Here is a 27885-nt window from a genome sequence, read left to right on the forward strand (position 1 = left end):
GACCATTCTAACCAAAAAGTGTTCCTACAAATTTTTTCGTAGGATGCATAGTTTTCGAGATAAACGCGGTGGAACTTTCAAAAAATCGAAAAATTGCAATTTTTGTACCCGAATAACTTTTGATTAAAAAATAAAATAGCAATTCTGCTTACCGCATTTGAAAGTTCAAGTCAAAGTATATCGGTTTTAGTTATTTGCATTGCTAAAAATTTATTATTTTATTGTTAAACAAAAGTATAAACACCTAGTGCTGGAGTGATGTTTTCAATGATTTCTCATTTAAAATCGAACGAGTAGGTAGAGTAGGTACAAGTGCAAGCGAGGCTATTTCTACGTAGCATGCATGTAAACGCATGTATTAGGCACGGAAACACTATGTGTTTATAGCTTTTTTTAGCAATAAACACATAAATATTTAGCAATGTATATATTCGAAACCGATAGAATTTGACTTGAGCTTTCAAATGCGGTAAGCAGAATTGCTATTTTATTTTTTAATCAAAAGTTATTCGGGTTCAAAGAAATATCGAGGAAAACCAAAATGACAGTATATAAAACTGTATATATGCCAATTACAATATATGGGGCAGAAAACTGGGTACTTAATGACAGACAAAGAAAAAGATTAAAAGCTACAGAAATGAGATACTTAAGAAAAGTGGTGGGAGCAAGAAGATTAGACAAAAGAAGCAACGAAGATATAAGACATGAATTACAGGTAAAATCGCTCAACGAAAAAGTTGAAGAAAAGAAGTTAAAATGGGCTGGACACATAATAAGAATGAGTGGTGAGAGACAAGTGAAAATGACATGGGAGGCCAAAGCAGTGGGTAAAAGCAGGAGGGGCAGACCAAGGAAAAGCTGGAACACTAGTGTAAACGAAATACTCAAGAAAAGAGGAACATCGTGGCAAGAAGCAAAAGTTTTAGCAGCAGATAGGAAGAAGTGGCGTAAATTTGCAGAGAGTATTATATAAAGGAGGAATCCTCGACACCTAATGGTAAAAGAGGCAACCGATTATGTATGTATGTATGTATTCGGGTTCAAAAATTGCAATTTTTCGATTTTTTGAAAGTTCAACCGCGTTTATCTCGAAAACTATGCATCCTACGAAAAAACTTGTAGGAACATTTTTTGGTTAGAATGGCCCAGAAAATACAAAAACATGTTTTGTTTTGCGAGAAATCGCTGTTATGTAATTCCTCAACTTCTTTGTTTATAACGATCTTATCGACATCCGGATCAACTGTTACCCAAAAAATTCGTGTTCTACGGGCCAAAATACATAATAAAAACTTGGGTAAGTCCATCTGAATACAGGAGGCCGTTGTACCCCCCCTGGCGACAGGACTATAAATACAAAATCAAAATAAATATATGGCTAACCAACGAATAGCTGGATATAACTGAGAATTAATATAACTCTGGATAGATTCGTAACAAAACAAAAGTGAAAGATGTCTCAACCCAAGTAGCAAAGCTTAAATGGAAGTTCGCGGGACACACCCTACGACAGAAGGATGAAAGATGGACTAAGATGATAATATTATATTGGAGACCGTGGAACCACAAACGAAAAAGAAGAAGGCTACAGATCAGTGGCGGCCGGTCAGGGTCGGCAGGGTCGGCAGTGCTGACCCACAAATTTATTGATATAGATTTTTTTAATATTTGTATCTGTGAAATAAAAAAAATTTTTTTAGATAATACAGATTAAATTTTATTCATGGTTTTTAAAAGGATTTGATCAATCCGAGCGTTAAGTGATCTCTGCGCATAACAGATTTCTCAAAAAATGAATGATCCGAGCCATTCATCTGACTTTTCGGCTTGCCGTCCCTAACTCATCCGTAGCTTGACGATTTACACGTAAAACTCAACGAATAGTCGATGAGCAAGCGAACATTACATTCCCTCCATGTAGAATAGCAGATACGGCATGGCAGGTTAAGCGGCAGGTACGGCACATTTCGGTCTGCCGGTCTGTGTTTCAGTTGGAAGCATGCATCGGCAGAAATTCTCAAAAATAATCACACCGTTTTACGTCGTTTAATTGATATTGTAATTTTTTTAAGTTGCCAGGAATTATCATTTAGTGGACATGATGGATCGAAGCATTTGTTAAAAATCAAAGTAATTATAGAGAATTAATAAAATTGTTTTAGAAATACCTATTTACTTTCTGATTCGAAGTGTATTCGTAATACAGAATGAACTAATACATATAATCAAATAGTTACATTTTGAATAACGTTGTTGAATCTGAGATTTAGAAAACCATTTGCTTTTCACTGGAAGTAGATGAATCTTCTGATTAGCATGTCATTCACAATTATCAATTATTGTTTTTCGATACGCGTTACGTGGTAATATTTATGAGAGGTTTTTAGGTTTTAGAGATGTGAGTAAAAGCAATAAGGCAGAATATATTTTTGGTGTTTTAAAGAACAGATTCAAATTTTTTGATATCAAAAATAAATTGGTAGGGCAAACTGGGGCAATCTTATGACGGCGTTGCTCTGATGAGTGGTGAATTGAATGGTCTCCAGGCAAAAGTTAAAACTATTGCATCACAAGCTTTATTTACTCACTATTATGCGCATATAATGAATTTAGTTTTACATGATACGTGTAAAAAAAATAAAGAATATCGTCTTTTCTTGCCAGTTTAGCTCACTTAAACGGATTACTGCTTTATAACAAATTTGTTTCGAAAAAAAAAGCGAACAGTTTGTCAGACGCGATGAAATTTTAAATCTCGGTTAGTTTTATCTAAGCAGATTATCTCTGGTAGTTTTAGTATCTTTAGCAGATTTTCGTGAACAGCTTTTGGAAGTTTTTGATTTTATTATCGAAGTCGATGATTTTGAAAGTGGCGATACCTCGATCCGTGAAGCAATCGGTTTGAGAACTTTATTAAATAATAATCTCTCTAATAATAAACTCTTTTAATATTCTTTTAAATATTTTTAAGACAGAGTTTGCCCAAGATATTCCTTGTTGTTCAAAATCAGTCAACTGACATTATTTATTCCAAAAATAGAATAAGAAAGCTGGTGCAAAATCTCAGAGATTTTCGTAATGATAGTAGTTTCCAATATATACGCAGTGACGTTTTGGATTCGCTTGATATTTCCGAACCATCCCAAAAAAAGACAACGACATGATACATATCTCGAAAAACGAGTAAGTATATCTTTAAATTTTGGATACCTACTATTATATGCAAATAGATACTCGTTTTTCGAATTTCGAAGATTTGCAAATTTTTGACCTCTTTGACGATTCAAAATTTAAAAGTTACCTTCGCCAAAGAATTTCCAATGTATTTATTATTACAAGTTAGGTACTTAAAAATTATGCCGATCCAAATATTTTCAGAAAGTGGGATAAGTTACAAAATATGTATGTATAATTATATGTAGTAAGTACTGCAATTCATTACAACAAACTGTTCATCAGTTTTCTTATTACCATCAATTTCTGCCTCAAATAAACGGGATTTACCTTATCTCAAAAGAATCAACACGTATTTTCGAAACACCATGAAACAAGATAGAATGTCAAGTATATCAAAAAAACAAAAAAAAAACGTAACATACATACATAAAAAAAGCAAAAAAGAACAAAATCTCCTATGATGATTTAAGCCTTTTAGTTTGATGGTATACCTATATGAGGAGACAAAAAAACCTTGCCGACCCTGTCTCCAAGGCCACGAGCCGCCACTGCTACAGATGCCATGATCAGATGACCTGAAGAAACACTTCTTCTTCTTAACTTGCCCTATTAAGTCCCCTTGACGTTGGCGATTAACATGACGAAACTCTCTCTTCTCTATCTCGAGCTATTCTAAATAGGTGTTCTGCTTTCTTTATTCCCGTCCACTCCCGGTTATTCTTCAACCAAGAGGCCTGCTTTCTACCAATTCCTCTGCATCCTTCGATTTTACCCATCATAATAAGTTGAAGAATATTATACCGGTCTCCTCTTACTACGTATCCAAAATAGGCCATCTTTCTATATTTGATGTTATCAAGCAGCTCGCGGGCAACATTTGCTCTCTTAAGGGTTCATTTGCTCTCTGAAGAAACACACTGGGTCAAAACTGATGCAAATTGCCCAAGATAGAGAGGCATGAAAGAAGGAAGAGGAGGCCTATATCAAAGGATGGATGTTTAGGGCTGATTATATCGATAACTCTGGATAATAATAATATAGAAAAAGTTGAGTCTTATATATATTTAGGACAAAAAATCGAACTGTCAAAAAACGCTGATTTAAATACAAGATATTCTTTTGCATGGGCAGCAGATGGTCGATTACAAACAGTGTTTAACTCTTCTTCTTCTTCTTCTTCTTCTTCTTCTTCTTCTTCTTCTTCTTCTTCTTCTTCTTCTTCTTCTTCTTCTTCTTCTTCTTCTTCTTACCCTTCTATCGTCTATGTTTGCACATAGGCCTCTCCCAACACCTTCCATCGGTCTCTATCCTGAACAACATATTTCCAATTTGTTCCGGCTATTCTTTTAATATCATCAACTCATCTGATCAGTGGTCTTCCTCTTGATCGTTTACTTTCGTACGGTCTTCAATGTTGTATCGTTGCATTCTAATGTTGGACTTTTTGTCTAGAAGTGTGGCCTGCGAACCTCCATTTAAATTTGAAAATTTTTATTGTTATATCCTCGACTTTTGTTTTTGATCTTGCCCAGTTGTTCCTCTGTTTATCTGACAGTCGTATATCTAACATTGCTTAGTTTGCGTGTTTAAATCAAACTTACCAAATACATTAAAAGGTAAAAACCTTCGGTAAGTACGCATTGACACATTATTGATCCATATTTTGAAATATGGAACTGACACATGAGCTTTTGACAAGAGTCTACAAACTTTAATTTACTCAGAGAGCTATGAAACGAAGAGCTAAGCTCGCCGATCGTAAATCCAATGAAGAAATAAGAATTCAATCAAAAGGAACAGATGTAATCCAAAAGATTAAGATTTGCAGGATACATAGAAAGAATGGAAAACAACCATTGGACAAAGAGAATTCTAGAGTGGTGACCAAGAGCAAGTAAGAGAAGTAGAGACGGTCATCAAACTAGACGAACTGATGAAATCATGCGAATGGGTGTCCAGGCATGGATGCAAAAAACAACGAATAAAAATTAATAAACACACCTAAAGGAGGTTTACTTCCGACAATGGATAGAATAGCTGATGATGATGGTGATGACGACGACTGCGTAAAATATTCGGAGCAGTCTATGACAACGAAAAATGAAGGCGTAGATATGACTATAAATTGTAGAATATCTACAAGCATAGGTTTTGTGGAAAAGATATTATCACTATCATTAAGCCACACCCTCTGCATTGGGCAGGACATGTAGCCTCAGTCTCGAAATCGTACATGATAAACAAAAATTTAACACCGCAGCCGGTGGCAATAAAAAGACCGGGCAGACCAAAGCTGAGGTGGATAAATGGGGTAACACAGATTGCTGAGAAGATCGGTGTTACCAACTGAAACCCCAAGCTATGGACAAAGCAGAATGGCGCAGATAGCTTGAGGAGGTCGAGACCCTTTGTACGGTTTGGTAGGTGTTATGAGGTCTGTAACACCTTGTTGTTGATGTGAAAGATACAACGAGAAAGTTGTCAAAAAGTTCATGGAGTGATCATTATCCGTTAGGTTAATGAATCTTTCATAACAACAGCTTCAACATCCTATGGTGTTCGTTCAAACTACTTCAAGGGTTTATCTGTCTTGTCAAGCCGAGAAGAAAAAAATATTAGCTGTCCATACGCCATTCGTCAATACAATAATTTCATGGGCGAAACTGATTCTGGTAGATCCATAATGTGGATCCTCTTCTTACTTGGATAATTTATGCAGCTTACCACATTGCGTGGATATTACATAAAGCTAGTGGCATGGCAGTTATCTAATAAAATACAAAACAAAGTCCTCTGCCTTAGAACTACCAACTCCTTTAACTTTCATGAAAATACTAAAAATTAATTCCGATTCCGATTTGATCATAATATAGATTATTGGATATTTTCAATACTAAATACCAAAAGAATAAAATGTGGAGATAATCCAGAAAACAGGATTTATTATTATGATATTATATAACGAACAACCATTATAGTATGAGAGCCCAAGCAGGGATTTTTGCAGTTACTCGAGAGCGTCATAAATTCACATGGGGAGAAACTTTGTACCCTGTAAATGTACCCCTGCCATATATGAACTCCTAATACAGGGGAGTTCGTTAAGGGGGTCTGAAAAAAATATATCCTAAGAAAAAATCGAAACATGACGATTTGAGGGGCGTGAGGAAATCAGATCGAAAAACTGAAAAATACGTGTTTAATATTTTTCAAAAATCTATCGAATGATACCAAACACGACCCCCCACGGAGAGGGGTGGGGTAACTTTAATATGTATTTTAAATAGAAAATCGGCGATATTTCGCGAAATGACCATCAGACCAAAAAACTGAAAAATACGTATTCAATATTTTTTTAAAATTTATCGAAAGACATCAAACACGACCACCCATGCAGATTGGGGGTGGGGTTAGTTTTATTCGAAACATTTTTTTCAAATTATTGATAGATGGCGCTATAATCGGAAAAAGCGATTGCTGGAAATTGAAAATTAAATTAAGAAATGGAAAGCTCCAGTAAAATTGAAAACTTAACTTTTTTGGCTTTAGGACCTAATCTTTTCAACTCAATATGTCTCCAAATCGCTCGAGTAACTGCAAATTTAGCATACGTGCCTCCCTACTATTACTTGTTGAGTTAAACGATTCAATACAATTTTCAGTACTGTTACAATCATCATTTACATAATTTACATTATATTTAAAATTACTATTATTTGTTTTTTAGATTTGCAACATTAAAACACTGCATGTAATTATATTACTTTGATATATTTTGTTGGCATGCATAATATGAATTTTATTTTGGTACATTTAAATTTGATTACAAGTGTATATGATGTAGTAGAATAATTACAAAAAGTACATTAACACACAACATAATGATGTAAGCTATTTGTAAAATAATTACTTGCTTTAATTTGTGTTATTTTTGTAGCAGACAAAATGAATGGCACAACCGTTATGAAGCGTTTAGGGGAGTCAATGTAGATCGAAAACTTACATTGTTTCGGAAAAAATCAAATAAGCTATTTTTCCTAAAACTTTTTTTGTTGGTTTAAATATGTTAGAGTTTAGAGTATAATGTTCTACTCGCAGATTTGGGGCTAAGTGTTTATTAATTTTTTAAACAATAAAAGCTCTTTTGTATAAACAATTTTAAAAATATCGGCGAATTCTTCATTTTACCTTGATTAAAAATGTTTCTATTGTTTTTTTGATTATGCGGAATCGGAATCTGGCGTTTCAATTGGAATATTAAAAAAATTGAGCTCTTATACAGTATCTATGTTTACGTAACTTGGAGCCATATCGAAACCTTTTTATTATCAATTTTACGAAAAAAAGTTGTTCTTCATAACTTGCTCTGAATGGTTTAAAATCTACGAAGAAACCATCAGATATCAAATTTTATCCATTTTATATGAGGTATGTTAAAAAATATGAATTCCGCTTAAGCGTAACGTACTTTTATATTTCACAATATTGAAAATTGTTATTGTGAAAAATTGTTGTGAATTTTAATATACAACTACATCCTTCTTATTAAAAAAATTGCATTTTATTTTTAGTTACTGATAACAGTGTTAACCAACATCATTTTATTACAATTATGATAACTATTTTGTTAATTAATACATAATAATACATAATTTTGTTAATTTTACGAAAAAAGTTATTCTTTATAAAAAGCTCTTCATGGTCTCTTATCTATGACGTAATCTCGCAATCATAATATATATAACCTTTTATCAATTTTATACGAGGTACGTAAAAAAATATGAATTTCGCACAAGAGTAAAGTAACTTTCTAGTTCACAATATTTCAATTAGAAGGATGTAATTTCATAACCTAACATAGTTTTTAATAATTAACTATTCTAAATGGGAAACAAGTCACAATTTAACTAAAAAAATGATTTTATTAACGTTTGGATGTCCATATCTGGATCCAGATATATAGACATCGAAACGTTAATAAAATCTTTTTTTTTTAGTTAAGAGAATGGGTACGTATTTTCGGCTGCAATGCTATTCAAATGGGGATTCGTTTTTTTCGAATCCAGAGAAAACTAATAGGTATTTTTGAAAAATTTAAACGCAGAATTAAAGATTACGTTATTAGCGAGGGCCAAAAGTCCCTGAGAACTTCTATAATGTTTATTTTAATAAGTTACAAGGGTGAAAAACTAAGAGAAAATTTAGTGTTATTTTTAATTTCAAATATCTCATCCAAAATAAACTTTTTATTTCTTCAAGGGACTTTCGTCCCTCGGTAATAATTTAGTCTTTCATTCAGCGTTTGAATTTTTTTAAAATATTTATTGGTTTTTTCAGGATTCGAAAAAAATGAACACAATGTCTGTGATAATATTTTCCAAATCTATCTTTGTCTTACAACGCACTCAGTCGAATAGAATATTGTCAGCATATTGTCAGTTAGACAGTGACAATCAGTAAAAATTTTAAATATTTGACATGGCATCGGGAATATTTTGAGTTGTTGATTAAATAATATTGATATATTTGATAAAAAATTGATAAAGATGTTCAAAATAGGGATGGCGGTTTTTGACAAAACACCGGTTTTTGGTTATACCGGTTTTTTTTTTCTTACGGTTTAACCTGGCGGTTATAACCGGCCAAAAAAAACCGGTTTTTTTTTAATCGAATAGGTTACAATGTTACATTTACAATGCACTTTAGTTTGCGATACTCCACTCGACTCGATACTCGATATCAATATGATCCAAATTAGTACTATCGAAAGAACATCAATATCAATATAAATAAAACACAATTTTTAAAAAAACCATATTATTCTATTATTCCAGATTTAGCCATACGGCTCACACTCCCTCTAAGGGGAAAATTGACTCATCCCAGATACCTACAGTATCAAAAGGATTGACCTCTGGTGGGACTCTTTCCGTGTTATCGAGCCCTAGGTGACTTGGTATGCAGGTGTATCTCCCAAAAATTTTCGTACACATCTGGCCGTTGCGAGTAGTACAGCTTTCTGCATGGTCATGTAAAGATGTTCATTTAGACATGTTGAATTATTATATGTATTTATTATTCTATTATTATTATATACTCATTGATTATTATTAAATATAATATAGCGTAAGATTAATATATACATATTGCAATAATATACAATTTAACCCAACCATTTCAACTTATAAAAAATTTCCCAGACTCTTTCAAATGGGATTTAAAAAAACTAATATCAACATAAATATTTTACTTAAAAACAAATTGGATAATGCAATTTATCTTTTATTTTTACTACCATCAAAAAAAATGTATCATTCTATTTCTTTTAACACGTTTGTATATTTGTATAATAGGTACATTTTAACTCATTTAATACTTCCTGTATGAGTGTATCGTTTTGAAAACGTAGGGAAATCCTTGGAGATTCGTATTCGTTATCGGTAATTTGATGTTCATAGTCAGAACATTATTTTTGGTAATCAAAAAAAGTCATTCACCCACTTTCAATGTCAAGAGTCAAGTGTGAAAAATAGATGATGTTTGCGTCTACTTTAACCAGATCACTTCTTATGTAAATATTATGATTACAAATACTTTTCAACGAAATATTATAATAAAACTTAATTGTTTCTGGCTGATGTGAGTTTGCACTTTCAGTTTGCTTCTGTATTTATAAAATAAAATTTGAATTATGGTTTTGTTTGGAATAATTACTTAAGAATAATAATTATGATTGGGATCCAAAATAATACCTAACCTAATCCTAATCACCGTAAAAACCTAATAACCGGTTTTTGCTTTAAAAAGAAAAAACCGGTTATAACCGGGAGAAAAAAACAACCGGTAAAACCGGTTATTGCGAAGTAAAAAAACCGGTTTTAGGTTAAAACCGGTCGGTTTTTCCCATCCCTACTTCAAAATTGTAAGCGTTCCATAGTAGAAATATATTATTAAAAAATCACTTTCACACTTTTCCTCTTTTCTCGATTGAGTATTAGTTTTTGTTGTACGTTGTACATATAAATTATTACAATCACTGAATACATAGTTATTGAAAAAATTATCACATTTATTAACTGAATTAATAATTTGCAAGTATACAAACAACAGTTATCCAAGAACATTCAAAAGCCATCTCTTTAAGTTAATGATGACATTTTCAAGTAGAATGACATTCTAGTAATGTTTACATATCCAAACCAGTGTGAATTTTACTACACGTAATTTGCCGTGTAAAGACAGAAAAAGTAGGGATAGCCGTAAAATATTTGCGAATTATGTACCCATGGCCTTAAATTGTGGCTTATTTCTAAAAAAATGATTTTATTAACGTTTCGATGTCCATATCTGCATCCAGATATGGACATCGAAACGTTAATAAAATCATTTTTTTTTTTTTTGTTAAATTGTGGCTTTTAGTTCCATTTAGAATAGTTAATTACAAAAATGCCGCAAATTAATAGCTTCAGAACAACAATAGTTTTTAATTTCGAACAACATTTTATAACAACAATTTTCGATATTGTGAAATATAAAGGTACTTTACTCCTGAGCAAAATTAATATTTTTTGACATAACTCGTATAAAATTGATAAAAGTTGATATCTGATAGCAATCTCGCAAGTTCTTCAACCATGAAGTTTTTCTTCTTCCTGGACTGTGCTTGCTGTCTTCCCTTGCATAATATTTGGTCGTAACCTATATTTGGGACCTCTCATTATATGTCCGAAATACTTCAGCTTTCTCCTCTTGATGCTTGTTATAATCTCAGTAGTTTTGCCAAGACGTTTTAGTATTGTGAAGTTTCTAATTTTCTCCACCCAAAAAACTTTTAAAATTCTTCTATAGCACCACATTTCAAAAGCTTCAAGGTGATTTAGGTCGATTTTATTCACAGTACAAGACTCGAAACCATAAAGTAAGACCGAGAACACGTAGAAGCGAAGTAGGCGTAGAATAACTGGCATCAAATAAACTTGTTGATTGTTATTGCGCATCAATAAAAAAAAAAGTTAAAAAAATAAAAATAATTTGAAAATAAAATAAATAAAAAATAATCTAGTTGATTTTTACTGTCACAATATTAATTTATATACAGTGCTAGTCAAAAGTCCGTACCCCCCTCGTATCTTTTGAACGGTTATACTTATAATAGTGGAATTTGGAGGGAGGAAATAAACGGATATAGGCTTCTTAACTAGTCATGACAGGTGACGTAATAGTGACAGATGACGTTACAGCGCCACTATGACACATAATTTTAAATGGGACCTTATGGCAAGTGATACCTCGTTTGAAAGGTATTGAAAATACCTATCCAGTCATACTATTTTTTTTGGGTTTAAGTTGATTTTGATTTTGGTGAATAAATTAAATAAATATAACATTGTAGTTTCGTATTTAACTAATAAAAATTCAAATGTCCGCCTATGGTTTTTTTGTCAAAAAAGTTGACGTTTTTCAGTTCTCTAGTAGTTTTTACGTCAACGTCAACCTTTTTGACAAGTAATCATAGGCGGAGGTTTGAATTTTTATTAATTAAATGCGAAACTACAATTTTATATTATTTCATTTATTCATCAAAATGAGCTTAAACTCAAACAAAATTAGTATGACTGAATAGGTATTTTCAATACCTTTCAAACGAGGTATCACTTGCCATAAGGTCCCATTTAAAATTATCTGTCATAGTGGCGCTGTAACGTCATCTGTCACTATTACGTCACCTGTCATGATTGGTTAAGAAGCCTACATCCGTTTATTTCCTCCCTCCTAATTTCACTATTATAAGTATAACCGTTCAAAAGATACGAGGGGGGGTACGGACTTTTGACTAGCACTGTATATTATTTTTATAACTAACAATATGATTTTCTTGATTTTTATAGGAGTTGGTAAGATATACTACATGCCTTGGCGAGAACTACGTGGATCTTCAGAAGGCCCTTGATTTGATGCTAAGTGTTCCCCATCGAGCACAAGACGATAAGTTTATCTCTAGCATCGAAGGATACAAAGGCAGCGTCCATAAATTGGGAAGACTTCTAGCCCACGACAGATTTACTATCACATTTGAGGACATATCCAAAGAACGCTATCTCTTTCTATTCAAGGCACGTATTTTGGTTTGCAAGGTCAGAAGAATATCCGAAGATAGATCTATTTTTCAGCTTAAAGATTGCATTAGGGTAAGTATAAACTTTTTTATATGTATAATATTCAACAATGTAAGAAAAAAATTATACGACAGGGATTACAATAATTGAGAATAAGGAAAATAACATTTTCCGAAGCTAGTTTCTTGAGGCATCTCATGCAATTTACTATTTTATTTATTGGAAATAAGCCACAATTTAAGTTTGACTTTAAATTATGTTTCGACTTCCACTTCATAAGTCGTTATTAAAATACAAAACGTTATTAAATTAAACAATTTTTTTTGTTTCCAAATAAATAAAAATCTTCTAATTTAATTTTATCTGATTCATTTATATTGACAATTCAGACATCTATTATACATTTTAAAGTAGACGAGTTTAAAATGATATTGCCAATATTTATGAGTTGCGTTCCTGGGGCGACTTTATTGGAAGGTATTTCATTCGATTACATTAAAACAACTTTAAGTTAAGAATATCCGTCATAAAAATCGTAGCATGTGATTTACCTTCAAAAGACAACCACATGGGGCCTCTAACCCGAGAATTTTACTATCACCATTGCACGTGGTTATCTTTTAAAGATAGATCAGATGATATGATTTTTCTGACGGATATTCTAAAGGTAAAGTTGATTTCCTGTAATCGAATGAACTATTTTCCAATAAAGTCGTCCCAGGAACGCAACTCATAAATATTTGGCAATATCATTTTAAACTCATCTACTTTAAAATGAATAATACATGTCTGAATTGTCAATATGAATGATTCAAATGAAATTAAATTACTAGAGGAATTTTTTTACTAAGTAACAAAAACAAAATTTGTTTAATTTATTAATGTTTTGTATATTGATAACGATTTCTGAAGTGGAAATCAAAAGGTCAAATAAATTTAAACTTAAATTATGGCTTATTCCCAATTAAAATAGTATATCGAATGAGAATAATTGAAGAATAAGATGTACAGAAACAGGTTATGACAAGATTGGTCAGAGGTGGACAAACATAAACATACGAGGACAGAAGTCTCCCTCTTCATAAGATTGGAATTGTAAAAATACATCAGAAAGTACAGTTTGATATATGAGAGAATGGTGAACATCACAACGAATTTCTTTTGAATGACGTAAATATAAATCAAGAAGAAATTCAACACAGGAGCACAGAATTCAATAAATTAATCTCAAAGTAAAATAAAAAATAGTAAGTAGAGCCATGATATAATCAGTTTTGAGCTCTGTCAGAAACATGGGCTTAAAATGCAAACTTAAAAATAAGGTTGTTCGCAGTAGAAATGGATTATGTAAAAGAAACGCAAGAATATCAGGTATAGATGGAATAAGTAATGAGGGAGTAAGAACTCTAATGAAATGAGTACAAACAGTAGTGGACCGAATAACAAAGCGGTTCTTGAAGCGGTTTGAACCTCTACTAAATTTACCAAATTTACCATAAGAACATTTTACTGGAGGCCATCAGGAAGAATAAAAGGGAAAGAACATAATTTGCATTAGAAACCATGCAAATTGTTGAATTGCAACATCAAAACACAAAAAAGCGATAAATGACTGAAATGTACGAGAAGAAGATTCCTTGGATAAAGAAAGTAAGTGAAAGATTATATGGCCTGAAGGATTATTCGAAGGATTATTCGTCCTAATGGCCTGGATAGAACATAATTTATATTAGAAACCATGCAAATTGTTGAATTGTAACATCAAAAAAGCGATAAATGACTGAAATATACGAGAAGAGGATGCCTTGGATAAAGATAGTAAGTGAAAGATTATGGGAATGTACAAGATGCTGGGGCTGAATACACCCTAGCATCTGATGAAGCCATAGTAGGCTTTATCGGCCTCCATCAACTCTGTGTTGATAACCAAATTAAACACGAAAGACTGACAAATTGTTTGAGCGGCCATGCGTATGTCAAACAATCTGAGCTTCAAAACACAACTGGCATCCAAATAAACCTGGAAACAGTTCGAAAGTTTCTAGAAAAATTTGTTCATTCTTGCATGTCCAGCGTTAATAAGAGATCGTCGTAGAACAAATAATACCATTTTATTTTATAGAGGCTCGCTTATGGTATGAGGAGGCATCTCATAACAGCACGCTTTGACATAAGTGGTATTTAATAATGGAGATTTTACCAAATTACGAGATTATCTTTTGAGAGTTGACATTGAAACAGTAGGCTGGCCAACACGTAATCCCGACTTTAATCCCATAGATCACATCTGGTGTATGCTGGGGAATCAACTAGGATCTCAATTAAACAGGCCGAACAACTTGAAGGCCCTGGGACAACTTCTGGTTGAACTCTGGAATGGTCTAGACCAGCGGTTCTCAACCTTTTTGAGTGATGTACCACCTACAGTTATTTTTATTATTTTTGGTACCACCTGTATTTTTAAATTGTATTATCAATACTTACTAAGTACTACTATTTTAATTTTTTCTGTGTTTGTGTACCACCGCCAATAATGATATGTACCACCAGTGGGACATGTACCACAGATTAAGAACCTCTGGTCTAGACTCTAGACCAAAACAGTGTTCCAAATTTTATTTTAAGCATGAATCGCAGAGGTAGAAATACCCAATATTCGGATTAAAACGATTCGTACTTTTTTATTTCTTTTAAAAAATAAAATTTGTTTTTTTTTCTTGTCTTAAAATTTTGTGCTGAATTTTAGCAATGCATTTAAAAAATATATTTACTTGAGAGTAATTTAATAACACTGATTGGAATATAATATTTAATTTATGAATTTAACTTTATTAGTAAATAAATTATTATATTTATTTATGGATTAATAGTACTTAATTTCTTGGAGCAGTATATAATATACAGGGTGTCCCAAAAGTAGTGGAACGGTCGAATATTTCGCGAACTAAACATCGGATCGAAAAACTGAAAAATACGTGTTCAATCACTTTCAAAAATCTATCCAATGGCACCAAACCCCAACCCCCACTACAACCCCTGGAGGTGGGGTGGGGGGTAACTTTAAAATCTCAAATGGAAACCCCCAGTTTTTCTTGCAGATTTTAATTTGTTACATAAAAGTAAGCAACTTCTATTCAAGACATTTTTTCGAACTGTGGATAGATGGCGCTATAATTGGGAAAAACGATTTATCCTGATACCATAGGTATATTATAGAAACGGTCTAATATCTCACGAAATACATTTCCAAATGAGAAACTAAAAAACAGATTTTTAATCTTTTTCGAAAACCTATCGAATAACACCAAACATGACCCTCCAACCCACCCCCTGAATGTGGGGTGGGGGGTAACTTTAAAATCTTAAATAGCAACATCCACTTGTTATTACAGATTCGGATCGGCCATGAAAATTTAAGTAACATTTATTCGAAACATTTTTTGGAATTGTTAATAGATGGAGCCTTAATTGGAAAAATTCGATTTATTAGCGCCATCTATCAGAAATTTTAAAAAATGTTTCGAATAAATGTTGCTTAATTTTTTATGACGAATCCGAATCTGCAATAAAAAGTGGGGGTTGCTATTTAAGATTTTAAAGTTACCCCCACCCCACATCCAGGGGGTGGGTTGGAGGGTCATGTTTGGTGTTATTCGATAGGTTTTCAAAAAAGATTAAAAATCTGCTTTTTGGTTTCTCATTTGGAAGTGTATTTCGTGAGATATTAGACCGTTTCTATAATTTACCTATGGTATCAGGATAAATCGTTTTTCCCAATTATAGCGCCATCTATCCACAGTTCGAAAAAAACGTTTTGAATAAAAGTTGCCTACTTTTACGTAGCGAATCCAAATTTGCAAGAAAAACTGGGGGTTTCCATTTAAGATTTTAAAGTTACCCCCACCCTACCTCCAGAGGGTGTAGTGGGGATTGGTGTTTTGTGTCATTTGATAGATTTTTGAAAATGATTGAATACGTATTTTTCAGTTTTTCGATCCGATGTTTAGTTCGCGAAATATTCGACCGTTCCACTACTTTTGGGACACTCTATATATTGTTTATATATTTTCAGTTAACGAAAGTCACTGTTAAAGACCATCCAGAAGACAAGCACGTATTTGAACTCATCGACAACGTTGGAGGACAAGCTATTATATTAAAAGTATATCGAGACGTCAAAGAATATTGGTTGAAAGAAATTAGGGAATTTGCCAAGGAACACGGTAAGGACATTTCCCCGTTAGATAATTTCCAAAGTCATTGATTACTTTAAGGATATATACCTTCAATTAGTTGTCTCTTCCCTTTTAAATGTAAAGTCACTAATTTTACGTTAAACTTAAAAATATTTTAACAACAATACTTTCAGGTGATAGTGAAGAAACCAGCAGCGACGATCTAAAATCTCCACCAGCAGAAAAATCCGACGAAACCAAACGAAAACCTACAGAAAAACTATCCCAAAAAGAATCTGAACTACCAAAACCCAAGAAACTAAAACCAGAACCACCAACTTTAGAGGTATCAAAGGAAAGTGAGGTAAAACAGGGTTCAACTAAAACAAAATTAGAAGAGAGTCTATTGCGTCGTAAACTTTCAAAGGAATTAGATCAACCCAATAAAAAGAACGGCTCTTCAATCCCTGTACCAAAATCAATCAAAGAAAAAAGTACAGTTGATACTAAAAAAGAAGAACCAAAACTAAAACCTGTTGAAGAAACAAAAACAACTGGACCAAAGGTCTTAGCAACTGTAGAAAAAAACAAAACAGAGCAATTGTTAGAACAAAAAGTTGCAGTTGTTGAAAAATCGAAAGAAGACGAGAAGAAAGAATTAGTTCAAGAAAAAGTTACCTCCAAATTACCTAGCAAATCCAAAACTCAAGACAAACTTATTGAGGAACTAAAACTAAAACAATCCAAAGTTGAGCAGTCTTCAACAAGGACCAAAGAGTCTTTAACAGAGGTCAGACAGTCTATATCAGAACTCAGTCAGTCAAAGACTGAGTTTTCTTCTACAGAAGCTGCCGAGACTAGAACACAGGAATCTTCTGTAGCCGTCACTAAAAGTAAAGCGTCACAGAAAACTGAAACCTCCAAAACAAAAACTTCTTTAGAAGAAAGAAAATCTTCTTCTATATCATCAGAAGATACCGTAGTTCCTGCATTCGTAGCACCAGTTGAAACGACAACCACCACCACTGATATCCAAAGATCTGATAGTGAAACACTCAAACAAATTTCAACACCAGAATCAGATCCAAGTGAAGATCAACATAGTAGGCGACTTCAAGCAGTAGAACCTCTAATCGAAATCAACAAACCCAGAGTTTTAGAAGAGGCCATTCCATACACCATTAAACCACCTCCAGAGAAAGTTCCTGGTAGTGCTATCGATAAACTTTACAGTGTTGAAAAAACTGGAGTAAGTGATATTGTTTTAACTGATTTTAAAGTAGGAATCGAAGTAAATGTTGAAGTAGGGGACGAAATGAGTAGAAAGTATACTTCGTCATCGAGATCAGGTTAGTTATGTGTGAAGTACAAAATTGTGTGATTAATTGTGTGACCTGCTTTATATAACCACTTTTTTATATGTAAAATATGCATGAGCTCAGTTTTATTCCCTTTGTAGATACCGTCCCTCTAAAGACCTAGAATAGAGTTATAATAACTACTGCTTTATTATTTGATTTGATAAAGTTAGAGTATTGTTTGACTTCTGGTAAAATTTTGTTTTTGTTTTGATTCAACCATTTTTTATTTATTTTCTCTTTAAGAAAATATTAAAGCTGAGTCATAGTACATGCACTTAGCATGGGTTAGCTTTTAACTTTTGTACTCAATTAACTTTTGTTATGAGTCTTACATAGCATGCTCACATTGTTCACGCAACAATAATTCTTTGTTAATGTTGTTGTATTATGTCGTATTATAATCAGTCAACACTGTGACTGCCTTGATGATTTACATCCAGTTTTGTTTTGATTGTAAAGCCAATCTTAAAGTTATTCTGATGTTAGTTACTCAAAAAAAAAAATCTGATTATCTAATGTGTTGTAGTGTTAGTTTGCTAGGGATTGCGTATTATAATAATTTTGAAGCAACATAGTAGGTATATAGATTTTAGTAACTTTCATTCATTTACTTATCTAAATGTTATGCCCTTCCCCACATTTTTCAACTAGTTGAGCTTTAACTATGTCTTCCACTCGATTTGAATTTGACTCTTTTACCATTTCCACATTAATTCATTTTGAATCATCAAATTATTTATTTACTATTAACTGTTTAATTATCTATTTATTAATTAAACTTAGTTTGTATGAATAATAACCTAAAATAAAATCTGACATAGTAGTTTTCAAGCGTGACCCGTCAAAATGGCCCGTTCAAAACAGCCCCGTCAAAAAAGCCAAGTCAAAATAGCCCTGACACAAAATTGCCTCGACAAAATAGCCCGCAACCAAAATAGCCACGACAAAACAGCTCCGGCTAAAACAGCCTCTTAGAAAACACCTCCAATAAAAAGTTTTACCTTTTAACGGAGTACCATTTATTTTAAATTACTATTCTAATTGGGAAAAAAGCCACAATTTACTTAAAACAAATATTTTATTAACGTTTCGACTTCCACTTCGGACGTCGTTGTCAGAATACAAAATATTAATAAATTAAACAAAAATGTTGTTGCTCAGTAAAAAAATTCTTCTAATAATTTAATTTAATCTGACTCATTCATATCGGCAATTCAGACGTAGGTACAGTATGGTGATATGGTGGATAAATCCTGAAATAGATCGATTTTTATTTTTAAATTACGATATTCTGTTATATATGTCATACTAGTGACGTCATCCATCTAGGCGTGATAAAGTAATCGATGATTTTTTTAAATGAGAATAGGGGTCGTGTGCTAGCTCATTTGAAAGGTTATTTAATTCTGTATTTAGTAATATAAACAATTACATAATTATTTATACAAGGTGTCCAAAACCTTTTTTTAAATTTAAAATATTTGACAAAAAAAGAAGAATGGATGTAATTTATATAATTTAAAATGCATTTTACTGCTGCATCACATATAAACATTTATTTTCGCTTAAATTAAATGTTCAAACTTCCAAGAGGCAGAGAAGACAGGACTCTGAAAACACCATTTTTATTTAATGTGGTTAAGATAAACATCTGAATAGAGGATACTTACCATTTCCGAAAAAATGTATTTTTAAGGGATTATTTCATGATGAATTATGAAGGAAGTTTTTTGTCCGGGCTATTTTGTCGGGGCTATTTTGTCTATAGGCTATTTTCTCGGAGCTATTTTGTGTGCGGGATATTATGTCGGGGCTATTTTGTCGGAGCTTTTTCGACGGGGCTATTTTGACGGGGTACCGTTTTCAAGATATTTGGTTGAATGAAGTAAAAGTCAGACTTACTCTCAATCTTTATTATAACTTCCGACGACCGGTTTCGCTCTTTAAAATTTGTAGAGCATCTTCAGGTCAAAGGTAACAAGTTACAAAATGCTACAAATAGAAACCAGAATTAGCACATTGTCTGGTTGTAAAAGATGCTAAAGATCCATATGATCAAGCCAATGTTGAATAACATACCTAAAAGTAGCGAAATAGCATAGCAATGCACATGCAAGCATTCATGGGGGTGGTGGTACAAAACTTCCCTCAAACGCAACAACATGCGCAGAAGTATGCTATATATAATCATGCAATCATAACGTGTCGTACTTACATTCGGATACAAGGTGCTATCAACTCAGTTTTCATTATCATGATGTTTCTTTTAAAGTTATGTTAACGGGATATGGTGGAATAGACGGACGATCACAGATCTGGTTTTGACCTTAAAATAATCAGTTTGCAACTGCACAATCAAGTTCTAACATACACAATAATTACTCAATACATTTACGATCCAAACGTTGTCAATCTTACATTAATAATAAATAGAATTCTTTAATATATATATAAATATAGATAAAATTAAAATAAAATAAAAATAAAATCTTTAAAATCAACACACATTAAAATTGTAAAATTGTAAATAAGTCGTTCACTAATTTGATTTACACAAACATAATAACAGACATAGATTTGTTGGTTAACTTACACCAACTATCTCATCACCCTCAAGAACTCCTAAGTCCCATAGATTTGTTTACCTTTGCTGCATCGTCCGTCTATTCCACCATATCCCGTTAATATAACTTTAAAAGAAACATCATGATAATGAAAACTGAGTTGATAGCACCTTGTATCCGAATGTAAGTGCGACACGTTATGATTGCATGATTATATATAGCATACTACTGCGCATGTTGTTGCGTTTGAGGGAAGTTTTGTACCACCACCCCCATGAATGCTTGCATGTGCTTTGGTATGCTATTTCGCTACTTTTATGTATGTTATTCAACATTGGCTTGATCATATGGATCTTTAGCATCTTTTACAACCAGACAATGTGCTAATTCTGGTTTTTATTTGTAGCATTTTGTAACTTGTTACCTTTGACCTGAAGATGCTCTACAAATTTTAAAGAACGAAACCGGTCGTCGGAAGTTATAATAAAGATTGAGAGTAAGTCTGACTTTTACTTCATTTAAAATGAACTCTCACATGCAACCCATTCAAGATATTTGGTTGACCTCAACAATTAATCTCTACATGAAGCCATCCATCTTGCACAGGATAGCAGCCATATTAACCATATTTATAGTGTTAAAATACAATAGCAAGTCGGGATCATTCGAAAAAATGTTCCTACGAGATATTACGTTTAAGGTGATACAGTAGCGATCAACAGGTAGCCAAAACGCGTTCCAAGATTGCGGCTGTAATTTTGAATATTTTTTCAAGATATTTGACACACCTATTCGTAATATAATAAAGAATGGCGGTACAGAGCCCAATTGGAAAAATATATTAATATGTGGAAATTACTCTGTAATTAAATACAATATTAAAAAAAACGAGCCTGTACCGCCATTGAGAAGAACAAAAAAATACACTTTCTTCAAATAAACTTTTTTATCCGATGCCTAGATTTTGTGTCATTTTGGAACTACTAAAATTTTTTATTTCATTAGTAGTTCCAAAATGGCACAAAATCTAGGCATCGGATAAAAAAGTTTATTTAAAGAAAGTGTATTTTTTGTTCTTCTTAATGGCGGTACAGGCTGGTTTTTTTAATATTGTATTTAATTACAGAGTAATTTCCACATATTAATATATTTTTCAAATTGGGCTCTGTACCGCCATTCTTTATTATGTTACGAATACGTATGCCAAATATCTCGAAAAAATATTTAGAATTACAGCCGCAATCTTGGAACTCGTTTTCGCTACCTGTTGATCGCTACTGTTTCCTCTTAAATAATTACTTTCGTGAGATACTCCAGAATAGGGTTCAAAAAGTCGCCCACGTGAAAAGTGGTTCTAATTTATTTAAACAAATTTTATTTAATCAAATTTTAAAAAAAGAAAAAAGAAAATGGAAAAAAGAAGAAAATCAAAAAACAACAAAATAATCTACAACACGATTCAGAGACAAATAAGAACTGAAACACGAAAGGCCAAAGAAAATTGTTTAAAATCACAGTGTGAAGAGATAAAGTCGTTAGAACAAAAACATGATACGTTTAACATGCATAAAAAGGTGAAACAAGCAGTTGGTCTTCAAAAATCCAACACAGCTATCAAATTGCGAGACCAACAGGGGAATATCATCACAGACAGAAATCAAGAAATCTGCATATGGACAAAATACATACAGGAACTCTTTGATGATACTTGATTCGAACAACCTTCATCCTACATATGTGATAATCACTGACCAATCACATCAGATGAAGTGAAAAGAGCAATATCACAACTAAAAGATGGCAAAGCTCCTGGACCTGACAATGCATATGCATATGCTGAACTCATAAAACTATTAAACACCGACGGTACTCAACGCCTAACCAAAATATTTAACGACAGATATTTAACGGAGTAATACCAAGAACATGGTTGAAGTTGACGTTTATTGCTTTACCAAAGAAAACAAAATCCGTATCCTGTAGTGATTTCTGAACCATCATTTTAATTAATTTTAAAATGATTTCTAAAAATTATACATCAAAGGATATATAGACTGCGAAAAAAAATCAGCACTGAAATGCAGCTAGACTGTGAAAAAAATCAGCTAGATTAACATAAAGCGTTCGATACAGTAAAGCACGACAAGCTGTTAGAGACTTTAACCAATATTGGAATAAACACCTCTGATTTAAGGATTATCAGCAATCTGTAATGGAATCAAACATCATCTATCCAGACAGAGGCAAGAGAATCCGACGATATCAAAATCAACGTGCGGTCCGTCAGGGATGTATACTTTCCCCACTGCTGTTTAAGATCTACTCTGAGGAAGTCTTTCAAGAAGCAGTGGATGATGTTGAAGCCGGAATTCGAATTAACGGAGAATGTATCAATAACGACACGGTGGTATTCGCTGACAGTTCTGAATCCCTGCAGGAGCTAATGAACAGAATCGCAGAAGTCAGTCAGAGATACGGACTTTCACTAAACACTAAGAACACAAAATGTATGATGAGCTCTAAGAATAAACAGCAATTTGGACGAATCAGTGTGAATAGTCAACAAACAGAAAGAGTAAGAACATACACCTACCTTGGTACGAACGTCAATGAAAATTGGGACCATTCCATAGAGATCAAATGTAGGATAGAGAAAGCAAGACCTGCATTTCAAAAAATGGCAAAATTATTCAAATGTCATGATTTGCCGATACCCATAAAATTCAGATTACTACGATGTTATATCTTTCCTATACTGTTGTACGAAGTTGAGTCGTGGACTCTCACAGACGCCACCTGCAAGAAAATTGAGGATTTTGAAATGTGGCTTTATCGTCGAATCCTGAAGATATCTCATACCGACTACATTACCAATCTTTTTGCTGAGAATATTAAAAAAAGAGCTGTTAATCAAAATAAAAACAGCCAAAATCGAATACCTCGGTCACATCATGAGGAACAGTGAAAGATATGGACTGCTGCAACTAATCTTGCAGAGAAAAGTAGAAGGAAAGCGAGGACCAGGAAGGCGAAGGATTTCCTGGCTAAAAAATCTACGTACGTGGTTCAACACAACCACTACAAATTTTTTTAGAGCAGCAGTGTGCAAAGTACAGATTGCCATGATGGTCGTCAACATCCGAAACAGATAGGCACTACAAGAAGAAGATATATTTTTTTATTTGTTGGATCATTCCGAATAAAAAAGGTCTCTTGCAAATGTTTTCTAGACTTTATCTAGTGATAAGCTATTTCAAACTAAAAAAAAAACGAAAAATGGCGATTGTCAAGGCTCAAAATCACTAGTAGGAAATGTTATCTTTCAAAAGTTTCAAACCTTCTATTCGTTCGGGGTGATTATTTTGGGCGTATTTTATTTAAGCGCTTATGGCAGAGCTGCCTTATGGACTACATAATTATGCAGCTCAGATTTTCTCTCGGAATGCGGACGGATCAAAACAAAGACGACTAATGCAACGGAAAAGGAAAAGGATATTGGCTACATGGAATGTGCAAGGACTTAAAACCAAACAAGCAGAAGTATTCAAAGAATTAGCGGAAAGAAAAATAGATGTATGTGTTCTTACCGAAACCAAGAAAAAGGGAAAAGGAAATGAGGAGATAGGAGAGTATATACATATCTTCAGTGGAGTGAGCAAAGATAACAGAGCTAAGAGAGGAGTCTCTATTGCTATTCGAAAAAATCTTAAAAATAATATTAAATCGTGGACTGAAGTAAATGAACATTTGCTGATGCTGGACATGACAAAAAATGGGCACAATATCATAATTGTCGGAGTGTATGCCCCAAATGAAGATGCAGATCCAGAAAGTAAAGACGATTTCTACGACAAGATGAATGAAATAATCTCTCAAGTTAAAGATAACTGTGAAATCTATGTACTAGGAGATTTAAACGGCAGAGTAGGTAGAGAAGAAAATAATAGAGTCGTAGGAAGATATGGGGAACAAATAACTAATGACAACGGAATGCGTCTTAGAGATTTTTGTGAAACAATGTCTCTCAAAATTATGAATGGATTTTTTCAACATAGAGACATCCACAAATTTACATGGATACAACCTACTAGGAATCTGCGCTCGATAATCGACTATGTAATTCAACGTCAAACTTCCCAGCTGAAAACCACTGACGTAAGGGTATACCGTGGATCAGAATGTGGATCCGATCATTGTTTACTTATGGCCAACGTGATAGTTAACTATCGCAAAAACAATAATACTCAGGTACAGAATATAGAAAAGGGACAAGAAGTAAGATCTCATAAATATAACCTAGAAAGCTTGAAAGAAGACTCAACGAAATTTCTATATAAATTACGACTGGCCACAAAATTACAAAATGTGGGACGAGAAAATATAACAGCGGAAGAATTATACCAGCAAATTAAAAAATACATTCATGAGGCTGCAAGTGAAGCTTTGGGGTATAAATACAAACATGAAATAAAAAATACAGAATGGTGGTCGGAGAATATGCAAACGTTAGTAAACAAGAAGAAAACTGCTTATCAGAAATGGATGTCAACAAGAAAGGAGGAAGATCACAAGAGATATGCAGCATTAAATCGAGATGTAAAAAGAGAAGTAGTGAAAAGTAAAAATGAGATGTGGGACCAAAAATGCGCAGAAGTGGATAGGTATATGGGTGGAACAAGAGTTGGGCAAGCGTGGAAGGTAATAAAGTCTCTCCAGAGGGAAGGAAAGGAAAAATCTAACATAAAGTTAATAGATCTTAAACAGTGGAAACACTGTTTTTATTTTTAATTTTTATTTTTAATTTTTAATGTAAATTTTACTGACAGAAGATAGATGTAAATTCCAAGAGATCGAAATGGAAGAATTAGCCGAACATACACAAATAGTTTAGATAACAACCGGAGAGTTAAGCGAAGCCCTCAAAAGATCTAAAAACGGTAAAGCAGCAGGACCTGGAGACATCCCAATTGAGTTGGTAAAGTACGGACCAAACATATTACATGAGATGTTGGTTCAACTATTTAATAAATGCTTAAAAGGACAAAATATCCCTGATGATTGGAATGTTGGATACATCAGCTCAGTATTCAAGAAGGGGGATAAACGCATATGCTCTAATTATAGAGGAATAACTGTTACCAGCTCAGTAGGGAGGTTGTACGGTCGAATAATAAAGAAAAGAATAGAATCAGAATACGAAGACATGGAAGAACAAAGTGGATTTCGTGCAGGAAGATCGTGCACTGATAATATATCCGTTCTACAGCAGGTAATAAAAAAACGGAAGGCAAGGAATCTATCTACCCACCTATTGTTTGTAGATTTGGAGAAGGCATACGATACGGTACCTTTGAAAAAACTGTTTCAAACATTGACGAAGGTAGGTCTCAGTAGAGAGTATGTGGATGCTATCGCAAATATATACAAAAATGCAAGAAGTGTCGTTAAAGAAGGAAACTTTATATCTGAATCATTCCCTATATCAAAGGGGCTTAAACAAGGATGTTGTCTGTCTCCGACTTTATTTAAAATATATATTCAATCATCGCTAGAGCAGTGGAAGAAACAAGTATCCGGAATGGGAATAGACATAGGCAGTGGTAAATGTCTAACAACTTTGTTTTTTGCAGATGATCAGGTAGTCGTAGCGAATGATGAGGAAGACATGGACTACATGTTTAGAAAACTAAAGAAAGAATATGAAAAATGGGGCCTCAATATGAATATGTCAAAGACAGAGTATCTTAAAATAGGGGATGATGAAGAAGATCCAGAGTTAGAAATTAGAACCACGAAAAGATGTAATGAATATAAATATCTCGGATCTATAATATCTAAAGAAGGCACTACCAAAAGAGACATCGAAAAGAGAACGCAGCAGGGCAAAAAAGCGGTAAACATTCTGAGCTCTCTACTGTGGTCTAAAGATATAAGGCAAGAAACGAAATTGACAATCTATCGTACCTTGGTAGAGTCTATTATGACTTATGGGGCAGAAGTTTGGCAGATGACAAAAAAAAGATAGGAAAATAATAGAAGCAGTAGAAATGGATTATCTAAGGAGAGCGTGTGGTATATCTAAAAAAGATCACATCAGGAATGAAGATATTAGAAGGAGGACACATACTGTATATTCCAGTGTAGATAAAATTGAAACTAGACAACTAGTGTGGTATGGTCACGTGAAACGAATGAATGAAGATAGATGGCCAAAGAAAGCTTTAAATTACATACCACACCAAAGAAGAAGAAGGGGAAGACCTTCAGTTGCCTGGGAAGAAAATGTACGGCACATCATGAAAGATAGAGCCATCAAAGAAGACGAATGGATGGACAGAAAACGATGGCGGTCGAAATGCGAGAAGCGGCAGAGGCTGTAGGAACCTCGCTGATAGATAGATAGATAGATTTTCTCTCAATTCTATCAATTATCTTGTTAAAGAGGCTCACTCCGTATACGGAAGATATTATAGGCGATTGCCAATACGAGTTTCGTACTGGAAGATCAACAATAGATCTAATATTTACGATCCGACAGAAAAAAAACTGAGAATATAGCAAAGATGTACACCAAATTTTCATAGATTTCCAGCAATCGTATTATAATTCGATACGAACAAGGCAGACTCTGGGAACAAGGCAGATTAACTATGCTACAAATGGGAATACCAAGAAAATTAGTGGAGCTAACTCAAATGTGCATCATAGACTCATATGCATAAGTAAAGAGAGGAAACAGAACATTGATGCTATTTAGTATAACATCAGGGTTTAGACAAGGAGACCTCTTATCGCCGTTTCTATTCAATCTGGCCTTAGAATATGCAGTAAGTAAAATATCAGATGAGCTGATAGAGGGATTTGCAAATTGAGGAACCAAACTGTTGTTGGTTGGCCTTTTGGCTGATGGTTGGTTGGCTGGCTGATGATCTAGATGCAGTCGCTCATTCTACAAGAGGAAACGTAGTGTGTGTCTTCGAATAAATAAAGAGAAGATGAAATACATGTTATTAACCAAAACTCCATGACCAAGAGTTAGGCAGAACATAATTATTAATTAAGCTTTGTCCATAAAATTGTAGAATTTTCCGTGACAATTAAGCATATTTCTATTCTATTCTACAATTCCCACATCTTCGAAGTAGTAAAAGAGTTTAAATATCTGGGGGCGGTAATCATAGATAACAAGAGCATAGAAAAAGCGGTTTCGGGACGGATAAGCTGTCAAAAACACAATCTAAATTAAAGCTCTACCAATATGTCATTTACTCGCCCAGTTGATACACATGGAAGGGAAACATGTACGGCAGATTCGTGCAAATATTATAATAATTGTGCATTTAATGATAGAAGCATAAAATTTGGACCACATATACTGCACATGTAAAAGTTTAAAATTAGATATGAGGCCATCTCAGATTTTCCCTTTTACAAAAATGGCGGGCATTCAAAATGGCGACGATACATATGCGACTAATAGCACGATAAC

General features: G+C 33.4%; 1 protein-coding gene across 11 annotated transcripts in view; it reads left to right on the forward strand.

The window, feature by feature from the left end:
* The window catches only part of LOC114333136 (obscurin), a 615016-nt gene that overhangs the window by 343128 nt on the left and 244003 nt on the right, over positions 1-27885 (forward strand). For all 11 annotated transcript variants that reach the window (XM_028283003.2, XM_028282967.2, XM_028282979.2 and 8 more), the window contains 3 exons: positions 12069-12368; positions 16369-16519; positions 16666-17820. In XM_028283003.2, coding sequence (XP_028138804.2) covers positions 12069-12368; positions 16369-16519; positions 16666-17820 — 1606 coding nt within the window. The remainder of the gene's footprint in view (positions 1-12068; positions 12369-16368; positions 16520-16665; positions 17821-27885) is intronic.

The sequence above is a fragment of the Diabrotica virgifera genome, chromosome 1 (genome assembly GCF_917563875.1).
Source record: "Diabrotica virgifera virgifera chromosome 1, PGI_DIABVI_V3a".
Lineage (NCBI taxonomy): Eukaryota > Metazoa > Arthropoda > Insecta > Coleoptera > Chrysomelidae > Diabrotica > Diabrotica virgifera.